Source organism: Symphodus melops (genome assembly GCF_947650265.1).
Source record: "Symphodus melops genome assembly, chromosome: 10".
Classification (NCBI taxonomy): Eukaryota; Metazoa; Chordata; class Actinopteri; order Labriformes; family Labridae; genus Symphodus; species Symphodus melops.
This window is the reverse complement of record NC_136700.1, coordinates 9047215-9059833: the sequence shown is the minus strand read 5'-3', so window position 1 is coordinate 9059833 and position 12619 is coordinate 9047215. Positions and strand designations below refer to the sequence as shown.

The 12619-nt window shown below is 39.8% G+C and overlaps 2 protein-coding genes across 2 annotated transcripts; both read right to left on the bottom strand.

Moving 5' to 3' along the window:
* Positions 1 to 247: 247 nt before the first annotated feature.
* LOC306829970 (extracellular calcium-sensing receptor-like) lies at positions 248 to 6986 on the bottom strand (the record flags this gene model as incomplete). Its single annotated transcript, XM_079353188.1, has 13 exons — positions 248 to 827; positions 934 to 1215; positions 1304 to 1497; positions 1585 to 1708; positions 1831 to 2040; positions 2124 to 2627; positions 2721 to 2909; positions 3026 to 3205; positions 3349 to 3426; positions 3894 to 4122; positions 4478 to 4700; positions 6250 to 6349; positions 6945 to 6986. The coding sequence occupies 13 exons, from the start codon at positions 6984 to 6986 to the stop codon at positions 405 to 407; spliced, it is 2778 nt and encodes a 925-aa protein (XP_079209314.1). The 3' UTR covers positions 248 to 404.
* LOC306829969 (extracellular calcium-sensing receptor-like) lies at positions 6779 to 12263 on the bottom strand (the record flags this gene model as incomplete). Its single annotated transcript, XM_079353187.1, has 12 exons — positions 6779 to 7453; positions 7560 to 7841; positions 7929 to 8122; positions 8210 to 8333; positions 8456 to 8665; positions 8749 to 9252; positions 9346 to 9534; positions 9651 to 9830; positions 9977 to 10054; positions 10534 to 10762; positions 11118 to 11321; positions 12196 to 12263. The coding sequence occupies 12 exons, from the start codon at positions 12261 to 12263 to the stop codon at positions 7031 to 7033; spliced, it is 2685 nt and encodes an 894-aa protein (XP_079209313.1). The 3' UTR covers positions 6779 to 7030.
* Between the last annotated feature and the right edge of the window lie 356 nt (positions 12264 to 12619).

The window sequence follows — 12619 nt, the reverse complement described above, 5'->3', positions numbered from 1 at the left end:
CTTAAATTGTAGAATCAGATGAATCACAAATGTAAGCAGTGACAATTGGGGGATGCCCTGCAACATACATCTATTTCTGTAATAAAAAATATGTAATGGTATAACATTGATCATATCTTAGACTTGAACACAAAAAAATATTTCAGCATACAGGAACAGAAAAAGACTTCAGAGTTCAATCGTCATAACTAAAAGAAAGAGAACTCTTAATTTTTGATTAAACATGCATAGATTGATTACCATCGATTTGTGTATTCTATTCAGTTTGTTACCACTGATTTATTTCTGGCTGATCTGTTCTTGGAATCAGGAACTTACCCTAGGAGTGAAGACCAATACGCTCTTTCCACTGAGCTACATGGAACAACCAATTAAGGCCTATGTTTACATTTAAGCCAGATCAACTATCTGGTCATGAGCTGCTTCTTAGTGTTTTTCTCTGGCCTCAAAAGAATAATGAAACATTTGGGGACAAATATGCAAAGCAGTAAACCATAGCTGGAGGCCAAGATTGCAAAGATTTCTACAGCGACAACATATTTTCCAGGAGAGCTAACATAAGCAGGAACAAAAGCTACCCATACTGCACAGAATATCAGCATGCTGAAGGTGATCAGTTTGGCCTCATTAAAGTTGTCAGGAAGATTCCGAGCGAGAAAAGCCAAGAGGAGGCAGGAGCAGGCCAGCAGGCCAATGTAGCCAAGAACCAGAGAGAAGCCCACCACGGAGCCCATGGCACACTCTAGTGTGACCTTTGAACCTTGGAAACCCAGATTACGTCGAGGAACTGGAGGACTGATGGACAACCATGTGATGCAGATAATAACCTGTGCAAAAAGTAGGCACACTTCAGCTTTGTAAATACATTCACTAATGCATATTGATTAAATTACTGTCTCTTCATTTAATTAAGAAAATGCAAACAAACCAGACCTGTATACAGGTAAAGAGGAAGACACTCCCTCTCTGTTGAGCGGGACCAAACCACTTCATCAAGGTTTCAGCACCAGGTCGAGCTGAGCGGAAAACAGCAAGAACTACGAGGGTCTTGACCAGAAGGCAGGAAACACAGAGTACAAAGCTGATCCCAAAGGCTGCCTGCTGGAGCAGACAGGACCAGACTGATGGACGACCAATGAACACCAGTGAGCATAGGAAGCAGAGCTTTAGGGACAGAAGAAGCAGGAAGCTAAGTTCTGAATTGTTGGCTCGCACCTAAAAAAAGACAGTTGAGATTCATTGGTAACACCTCAGGATGTGGAAAATACAGAATATTATCCATTACATGAAACTGTGATCTTACCATGGGTGTTTGGCGGTAGCAAAGAAATACCACAAACACAGCTGTTGTCACCACAACACCAGATGCAGCCACTGTAGTCAGAGTAATGCCCAATGTTTCTTTAAAAGAAAGAAAGTCCAACTGACGAGGGATGCAGGCAGTTCGTTCAACATTCGACCAGAACTCAGATGGACACAACGCACAATGAAGAGAACCTGGAAGAGGAAAAGTTTATACAACTCAAAGGATCCAAGAAAGTTTGCAACACATTTTTCAGTGAAATTTGGTCAAAATTTCCCCACCAGTTTCATTGCTTATCTCCCCATCAGTGCATGGGATACAGTCAAAGCAGCAGGGAGGCTCTCCTTTCCTGTTGGCCTTTCGGGTACCTGGAGGGCAGCTCTCACTGCACACTGAAACAGGAACCTTAGCAAAAACAATCATTAAAAAAATACTCTCAGTGGGACAAATGTATAAACTGACTGTCAGATTCATTTGAACAGAAAATGTGTCAGTAGACTTTAGACCACTTATTGCTCAGTGACAACCTGGTTGGATCCTGAGATCCACTCCATAGCTGACTCATTCAGATGGAGGTTAAACTCATCCACACGACCAACCAAGACAAGTCTGAGTTGCCCCTCTGGTTGTTTCTGCCAATTGACGAGGTCATACATTGCTGGAATGTCGGCACCTTGGAAGTAAAACCTTTCCCCATGCGGTGTGGTGATGTTCACTTTGTTCAAATGCTGTAACAGCTGAAAATATAGTGTTAATGAAAATGTTATAAACATTATCTCTTAAAACGTGAATTGTATTCCACATTGATTGAAGTTTTCACCTCGATATGTTTGATGTGTTTCTGAAAGGTGCAGGTATGGGTATTACAGGAGAGAAGGCTATGAAGGGCATGGGCAGCAGCATAAACAGCAAGGTAGACATTATATGCCACTCTTAGCTGAGAGGTATCAGTAAAGTGATTCTGCATGTTCTTCAGGGACTCTGTTCCACTGCAGGATGGTGGTGAACTTTTTTGAAGAGGCACGTTATCAGTTGAGGAAGTAGAAATATTTGAGAAGTAGTCAGGCGTTGGAATGACGAGTGAAGAGAAATATGAAGAAAGAGGACTGCATCCAAATTCCTTTTGCCAGAATTCTCTTAAGAAAACATCATTGGGACGACGAACTGGATGCAAACTTCTGAGAAATGTTTCAAATCCAGGTATAGTTGAACTACGAATGGCCACACCAAGAACACCATTTGCTACTTTAGAGATGGTTTGATCTTGGAGAAGATCATCACTGGTACTCCAAGCCTCACTTGCCAGAAACTGTCTGTCAGTCACCTACGAATGACATTATTTTTTCATATTTATATACTGTATATCTTTGTTTTTATCATAATCCTTTATCAAATATAGATTTCCATGTCTGCCCACATTTCTCTTGGCCAGTTCCAGAAACAGTGTCTTTACGTCAGTATACCAACAGAAGATCAGAATCACCCTTGCAGTCGAAGCTTGAATTGTGAGTGCTGCACGTTTTGCATCAGTCACAATAGTTTCTTTCTTGAGGGTCTCAATGAATTCCAAACACACTCCTTTCCCAAAAATCTCTTTCTGGAATGCCTGAAAAGTAAAATTTCAAATATGTTCATATATGTATGCCAACCGTGCTGTAAATAAGATACATGAGAGTGTATTTAAAGCAATGCATAGTGCAATAACAAAAACATACTGTAGACCTGTATTGCAAGCAGACCATAATCATTGTTTTCCACCACTGCTCCTATCCATGTCCAGTGGAAGCGAATGGCCAATCGTGCCATGGCCCAAGCTTGGTAAACATCACTGGGAATTGTTCTGAAGAAATTAGGATATTTAAGTCTGTCACTAAGGCAGGGGCAGCTTGCCAGGTAGCTAATCTAAACAAAAGAGAAAACAACATAGATATTTTTCACTTTTAAATCAAAGAAAGATTCCATTTTTATTTCCTATCCGAATCTTTAATTTGATTGTTTAAACATAGGCTTTTGAATTTTTTTTTTTCTGAAGTAATGAAACTTACAACTGGTACAGAGAGAGGCCCCAGGGTGCTGGACATCATTATGCCTGTTGTAGAGGATGCAGCACCGATGATTAAAGGTAAACGCAGGCCACCTTCATGCATTTGGGTACATAATAAGAATAATTTATATATTATTAACTGGTTCGGTTTACACTCTGTTTAATGGACATGAACACATAAATAGGCCAAAATACACACTTGTGCGAAAACAGGATCCTATGGATATGCATTCATGGAGAGGTCTTAGACTGAGGGGGCTGCCCACAGCGAGCACTCCAGAGCAATCTTGGGGTTTGGTGCCTTGTTGAAGAGCACCTCTGCAGTACTCAGGAAGTGGACTGGAATCTCTCCAACTACCAGGCCAATTTTCGGACTTGGTCCGTGCCGCTGACCGTCCGATTCCCAACGCAAATATCTACAGACTGAGCTACTGGCGTCCCCAAATTATTACTTTAGAGGCTGTTTTAACATACTAAAATTATGTTTTGTGTTTGTGGCGATAAGACATTTCAACTGAATACTTGATATCACATACCCGTTCTCACTCCAGGTTGTTCATTAGATGTAATAGGAGCTGTAAAGGCTGTCAAGTTGCAGCTGTGTGTGTCTCCTCCAACCAATGACATTGCACCTTGCAGAGCCCACGGGTAAAGGGAACAGCTATCAAGTATACGGTAGCCCAGCTTCACTCCTGGTAGCAAGGTGTTGTTTCGATTGATTTCCTCCACAGCAAACACCATTGCATAAGAGTATTTTAACGGTTCCAGTTCTAAGCTGAGAACATAAACGAGAGGAGAACAGAATGTATTAACTTGAACAACAATCAGGACACAAGTATGTCGAAAATCATGAACGAGCAACATGAATTAAATAGAGCAAAATCTAATAAAGTTATTGTAAAATAGGTAAAAGTGTGCATATAAACTAGTATGGCCTACATATAGACATGTAGTACATCTTTCATTAGAAGCATAGCATGAATTCCTGAAACCTGGATTTTGCAGAAATAAAATTTTCTGCAGAAAAAAAAGTGTATGGTAATTATGTAAAAAGTACAGTGTGCTGTCACATCATAAACTACATAATAACCCTCCAAACATTTAACAATACATGTCGTTTTTAATCTCACCCAGTACAAGGTTTATAATGTGGTTTCTTTGTGTATTCTTCATCTGCCGTTGAAGGTATGTAATAAAGGTTAAAAAGTCCTCCTATAATCACGTCTCCATCCTGGAAGAGACTCTTATCACTCAGTGCACCCCAGTGGGAGCACACTGTGGCATGAACCACATTCAGTCCTGTCTGTTGGCCCACTACACTGAGAAGCAGCAGGCTGGAGAAAAATAACAATTCTGGACATCAAACATATTGAAAGCTTTTTAACAAATGTCAGAATATGCATAAACTGGAAGTGCAATTAGGGAATCAAACAATCAGTGAATTAAAAAGTACTTACATCCAACATGATTCATCAAAAATAAAAATACAGTTCATTATGCTTTTAATTTAAATGGCAAGAAACGTTATAGATTAGTTTAACATTTTTTTCTGACCGATGTTAAATCAAAATGTACTGTTATTTGTCTACACTGTCATATCAGCTTCATTTCATTGTTTATACTTATCCAAAAGATTCAGAGCCAACTAAAATTTGTATCTGGACATTTTAACATGCCCCCCTCCAATTATGAAATGGGGATGTCTTGATGTGAATTTTTATATGTACAAGGCCTTTTGCAAGTAAGTAAACTATGACACAAGCAGCACAAAACAAGAGAGGATTCCTCTCCAGAGTGGTGGTGTAGGAGAAAAACACTGCTAACAAGTGATTAGAAGACATGATGCATTAGGGAAAAGCCTCCAGGCAGCCTAAATTGTAAATAAATCTGCTTGAAGATGTTTACAAAACACATAGCTTTACGATGAGTATCCAACAACTTTCCAATCAAACCTATTTTTAATTTCTTGAGCTTTTAAGTAAAAAAGCATGCTATTTTAATGGCATTATCTCTTCACTGACTGCAGATTGTCAATTATGTTTTGGATCAACTCAAAACTTTTAGCTAGGTTCAGAATCCTGAAACACGGGGCATGGTGGGAAACTGCCCATTGTGCCAATGAGGTATGCCTTGAGGTTGAGAGAAGCATGAGAGCTGTATCTCAGACCTGAGAAAAATGTAAATTTTGTGACACATCATCAGTAGTGTACCTTGGTATTAGGGGATGTGTGAGTCTTTAAAGACCAAAAGAGGGGAGACAGATCATCCAAGCAAACATTGAGTCAAGTCAAGTCAAGTCAAGTCAAGTTTATTTGTACAGCACATGTAAAAACAGCTTCTGCTGACCAAAGTGCTTTACAGGCACACAAACAGAGACTTACCTGGAAAAAAAAAACATCAAAAGGGGGAAGAAACAACCATTCCAATAAATAAAGCAAGTCATGGACTTGGGCTCATAAGAGTCAGGGATTCATAAGGAAATGGCCAGGGACCCATAAAAAAGAGGAGTCAGGGACTCCTAAGAATTCATGAAACACGGGACATATCATCAGTACTGTACCTTTGAGTCACGGGGTGTTTTGGCCTTTTAACACCAGACAGCCTCATCAAAGGTGGCCAACAGGGTGATCAAACCTGAGCTTGTGTCCCACGCCCAAACATGATTGTTGCCCAGTTGTTTAAATGGTGCAACTCCTGGGACAATGCAAGGCAGTGGACGCCCTCTTCCCTCAGTCAAGTCAAGAGCTGACCTCAAAAATATATTTATGAGATTCATAAGATATACTGTTATATCCTATTTTAGCCATTATATGCAATTCAAATGAAGAGAGGCAAACAGGCTAAACATGTAAAATTAAGGAGAAGTTCTTCTTGATCAAGTAAGTGATCTATTATCTATCACCTCCCATCTTCTCCCTCCCCCTTCTCTCTCCCCCCTTCCCACTCAAATCCAGGAAGTGCTGATTACGAGGGATATAAACAACAAGTCCTATGAGCTGAAACTGAGATGAGACATGTCATACCATAATATAATGGTATAAAACTTCCATCTGGTGTTTGTTATTCAGAACACACAGTTTAGGCAACACAAAGATTTCCTTGTCATCAGTAGGCCTATACTATTTACTATCGATAGAGGGATATAAACCAGAAGTAGTTAAAGTAATCTCTCAGAAGATACGTTTTTTCGAAGAGCATTATTTAATTTAATGACATAAAGAGAAACATGTGACAGTGACTTGTTACAATGATGGGGATGAAAGAAGTCAGTATAAACTGTTTAATGATATAATCTTCAATATCAAACATGTAAGCAGTGACAATTGGGGAATGCCCTGCAAAACACATCTATTTCTGAAATAAAACAAGCAATGGTATAAGATTGATCAAACGTAATACTTGAACACAAATAATGTTGCAATATACAGTAACAGAAACATCCAAAATTACCGGTTAAATCTAGAAAACTAAAAGAAAGAAAACCCTTTATATTTGACTGAACATGCTCGGGTTGATTACCAACTATTATTGTATTCTATTTAGTTTTTTACTTGTGATATATTTCTGTCTGATCTGTTCTTGGAATCAGGAACTTACCCTAGGATTGAAGACCAATGGGCTCTTTCCACTGAGCCACATGGAACAACCAATTAAGGCCTATGTTTACATTTAAGCCAGATCAACTATCTGGCCATGAGCTGCTTCTTAGTGTTTTTCTCTGGCCTCAAAAGAATAATGAAACATTTGGGGACAAATATGCAAAGCAGTAAACCATAGCTGGAGGCCAAGATTGCAAAGATTTCTACAGCGACAACATATTTTCCAGGAGAGCTAACATAAGCAGGAACAAAAGCTATCCATACTGCACAGAATATCAGCATGCTGAAGGTGATCAGTTTGGCCTCATTAAAATTGTCAGGAAGATTCCGAGCGAGAAAAGCCAAGAGGAGGCAGGAGCAGGCCAGCAGGCCAATGTAGCCAAGAACCAGAGAGAAGCCCACCACGGAGCCCATGGCACACTCTAGTGTGACCTTTGATCCTTGGAAACCCAGATTACGTCGAGGAACTGGAGGACTGAAGGACAACCATGTAGCACAGATAAAAACCTGTACGAAAAGTAGGCACACTTCAGTGTTGTAAATACATTCACTAATGCATATTGATTAAATTATTTTCACTCCATTTAATTAAGAAAATGCAAACAAACCAGACCTGTATACAGGTAAAGAGGAAGACACTCCCTCTCTGTTGAGCGGGACCAAACCACTTCATCAAGGTTTCAGCACCAGGTCGAGCTGAGCGGAAAACAGCAAGAACTACGAGGGTCTTGACCAGAAGGCAGGAAACACAGAGTACAAAGCTGATCCCAAAGGCTGCCTGCTGGAGCAGACAGGACCAGACTGATGGACGACCAATGAACACCAGTGAGCATAGGAAGCAGAGCTTTAGGGACAGAAGAAGCAGGAAGCTAAGTTCTGAATTGTTGGCTCGCACCTAAAAAAGACAGTTGAGGTTCATTGGTAACACCTCAGGATGTGGAAAGTACAGAATATTATCCATTACATGAAACTGTGATCTTACCATGGGTGTTTGGCGGTAGCAAAGAAATACCACAAACACAGCTGTTGTCACCACAACACCAGATGCAGCCACTGTAGTCAGAGTAATGCCCAATGTTTCTTTAAAAGAAAGAAAGTCCAACTGACGAGGGATGCAGGCAGTCCGTTCAACATTCGACCAGAACTCAGATGGACACAACGCACAATGAAGAGAACCTGGAAGAGGAAAAGCTAATGAAACACAAATGATCCAAGAAAGTTTGTAACACATTTTTCAGTGAAATTTGGTCAAAATTTCCCTACCAGTTTCATTGCTTATCTCCCCATCAGTGCATGGGATACAGTCAAAGCAGCAGGGAGGCTCTCCTTTCCTGTTGGCCTTTCGGGTACCTGGAGGGCAGCTCTCACTGCACACTGAAACAGGAACCTTAACAAAAACAATCATTAAAAAAATACTCTCAGTGGGACAAATGTATAAACTGACTGTCAGATTCATTTGAACAGAAAATGTGTCAGTAGACTTTAGACCACTTATTGCTCAGTGACAACCTGGTTGGATCCTGAGATCCACTCCATAGCTGACTCATTAAGATGGAGGTTAAACTCATCCACACGACCAACCAAGACAAGTCTGAGTTGCCCCTCTGGTTGTTTCTGCCAATTGACGAGGTCATACATTGCTGGAATGTCGGCACCTTGGAAGTAAAACCTTTCCCCATGCGGTGTGGTGATGTTCACTCTGTTCAAATGCTGTAACAGCTGAAAATATAGTGTTAATGAAAATGTTATAAACATTATCACTTATAACGTGAATTGTATTCCACATTGATTGAAGTTTTCACCTCGATATGTTTGATGTGTTTCTGAAAGGTGCAGGTATGGGTATTACAGGAGAGAAGGCTATGAAGGGCATGGGCAGCAGCATAAACAGCAAGGTAGACATTATATGCCACTCTTAGCTGAGAGGTATCCGTAAAGTGATTCTGCACATTCTCCAGGGACTCTGTTCCACTGCAGGATGGTGGTGAACTTTTTTGAAGAGGCACGTTATCAGTTGAGGAAGTAGAAATATTTGAGAAGTAGTCAGGCGTTGGAATGACGAGTGAAGAGAAATATGAAGAAAGAGGACTGCATCCAAATTCCTTTTGCCAGAATTCTCTTAAGAAAACATCATTAGGACGACGAACTGGATGCAAACTTCTGAGAAATGTTTCAAATCCAGGTATAGTTGAACTACGAATGGCCACACCAAGAACACCATTTGCTACTTTAGAGATGGTTTGATCTTGGAGAAGATCATCACTGGTACTCCAAGCCTCACTTGCCAGAAACTGTCTGTCAGTCACCTACGAATGACATTATTTTTTCATATTTATATACTGTATATCTTTGTTTTTATCATAATCCTTTTTCAAATATACATTTCCATGTCTGCCCACATTTCTCTTGGCCAGTTCCAGAAGCAGTTTCTTTACTTCAGTATACCAACAGAAGATCAGAATCACCCTTGCAGTCGAAGCTTGAATTGTGAGTGCTGCACGTTTTGCATCAGTCACAATAGTTTCTGTCTTGAGGGTCTCAATGAATTCCAAACACACTCCTTTCCCAAAAATCTCTTTCTGGAATGCCTGAAAAGTAAAATTTCAAATATGTTAATATATGTATGCCAACCGTGCTGTAAATAAGATACATGAGAGTGTATTTAAAGCAATGCATCGTGCAATAACAAAAACATACTGTAGACCTGTATTGCAAGCAGACCATAATCATTGTTTTCCACCACTGCTCCTATCCATGTCCAGTGGAAGCGAATGGCCAATCGTGCCATGGCCCAAGCTTGGTAAACATCACTGGGAATTGTTCTGAAGAAATTAGGATATTTAAGTCTGTCACTAAGGCAGGGGCAGCTTGCCAGGTAGCTAATCTAAACAAAAGAGAGAACAACATAGATATATTTTTTTACTTTTGAAAAAAAGAAAGTTTCCATTTTTATTTCCTATCCGAATCTTTAATTTGATTGTTTAAACATAGGCTTTTGAAAAGTTTTATTTCTGCACTAATGAAACTTACAACTGGTACAGAGAGAGGCCCCAGGGTGTTGGACATCATTATGCCTGTTGTAGAGGATGCAGCACCAATGATCAAAGGTACACGCAGGCCACCTTCATGCATTTGGGTACATAATAATAATAATTTATACATTATTAACTGGTTCGGTTTACACTCTGTTTAATGGACATGAACACATATAATAACATAAATAGGCCAAAATACACACTTGTGCGAAAACAGGATCCTATGGGTATGCATTCATGGAGAGGTCTTAGACTGAGGGGGCTGCCCACAGCGAGCACTCCAGAGCAATCTTGGGGTTTGGTGCCTTGTTGAAGAGCACCTCTGCAGTACTCAGGAAGTGGACTGGAATCTCTCCAACTACCAGGCCAATTTTCGGACTTGGTCCGTGCCGCTGACCGTCCGATTCCCAACGCAAATATCTACAAACTGAGCTACTGGCGTCCCCAAATTTGTTACTTTAGAGGCCTTTTATAACATAATAAAATTATGTTTTGTGTTTGTGGCGGTAAGACATTTCAACTGAATACTTGATGTCACATACCTGTTCTCACTCCAGGTTGTTCATTAGATGTAATAGGAGCTGTAAAGGCTGTCAGGTTGCAGCTGTGTGTGTCTCCTCCAACCAATGACATTGCACCTTGCAGAGCCCACGGGTAAAGGGAACAGCTATCAAGTATACGGTAGCCCAGCTTCACTCCTGGTAGCAAGGTGTTGTTTCGATTGATTTCCTCCACAGCAAACACCATTGCATAAGAGTATTTTAACGGTTCCAGTTCTAAGCTGAGACCATAAACGAGAGGAGAGCAGAATGTATTAACGTGAACAACAATCAGGACACAAGTTTGTCTAAAATCATGAACAAGCAACATGAATTAAATAGAGCAAAATCTAATAAAGTTATTGTAAAATAGGTAAAAGTGTGCATATAAACTACTATGGCCTACATATAGACATGTAGTACATCTTTCATTAGAAGCATTGCATGAATTCCTGAAACCTGGATTTCGCAGAAATAAAATTTTCTGCAGAAAAAATCGTCTATGGTAATAATGTAAAAAGTACAGTGTGCTGTCACATCATAAACTACATAATAACCCACCAAACATTTAACAATACATGTCGTTATTAATCTCACCCAGTACAAGGTTCATAATGTGGTTTCTTTGTGTATTCTTCATCTGCAGTTGAAGGTATGTAATAAAGGTTAAAAAGTCCTCCTATAATCACGTCTCCATCCTGGAAGAGACTCTTATCACTCAGTGCACCCCAGTGGGAGCACACTGTGGCATGAACCACATTCAGTCCTGTCTGTTGGCCCACTACACTGAGAAGCAGCAGGCTGGAGAAAAATAGCAATTCTGGACATTAAACATATTGAAAGCTTTAAACAAATGTCAGAATATGCATAAACTGGAAGTGCAATTAGGGAATCAAACAATCAGTGAATGAAAAAGTACTTACATCCAACATAATTCATCAAAAATAAAAATACAGTTCATTATGCTTTTAATTTAAATGGCAAGAAATGTTATAGATTAGTTTAACATTTTTTCTGACCAACGTTAAATAAAAATGTACTGTTATTTGTCTACACTGTCATATCAGCTTCATTTCATTGTTTATACTTATCCAAACGATTCAGAGCCAACTAAAATGTGTATCTTGACATTTTAACATGCCCCCCTCCAATTATGAAATGGAGATGTCTTGATGTGAAGTTTTATATGTACAAGGCCTTTTGCAAGTAAGTAAACTATGACACAAGCAGCACAAAACAAGAGAGGATTCCTCTCCAGAGTGGTGGTGTAGGAGAAAAACACTGCTAACAAGTGATTAGAAGACATGATGCATTAGGGAAAAGCCTCCAGGCAGCCTAAATTGTAAATAAATCTGCTTGAAGATGTTTACAAAACACATAGCTTCACGATGAGTATCCAACAACTTTCCAATCAAACCTATTTTTAATTTCTTGAGCTTTTAAGTAAAAAAGCATGCTATTTTAATGGCATTATCTCTTCACTGACTGCCAATTGTCAATTATGTTTTGGATCAACTCAAAACTTTTAGCTAGGTTCAGAATCCTGAAACACGGGGCATGGTGGGAAACTGCCCATTGTGCCAATGAGGTATGCCTTGAGGTTGAGAGAAGCATGAGAGCTGTATCTCAGACCTGAGAAAAATGTAAATTGTGGGACATATCATCAGTAGTGTACCTTGGTATTAGGGGATGTTTGAGTCTTTTAAGACCAAAAGAGGGGAGACAGATCATCCAGGCAAACATTGAGTCAAGTCAAGTTTATTTGTACAGCACATGTAAAAACAGCTTCTGCTGACCAAAGTGCTTTACAGGCACACAAACAGAGACTTACCTAAAAAAAAAAAAAAACATCAAAAGGGGGAAGAAACAACCATTCCAATAAATAAAGCAAGTCATGGACTTGGGCTCATAAGAGTCAGGGATTCATAAGGAAATGGCCAGGGACCCATAAAAAAGAGGAGTCAGGGACTCCTAAGAATTCATGAAACACGGGACATATCATCAGTACTGTACCTTTGAGTCACGGGGTGTTTTGGCCTTTTAACACCAGACAGCCTCATCAAAGGTGGCCAACAGGGTGATCAAACCTGAGCTTGTGT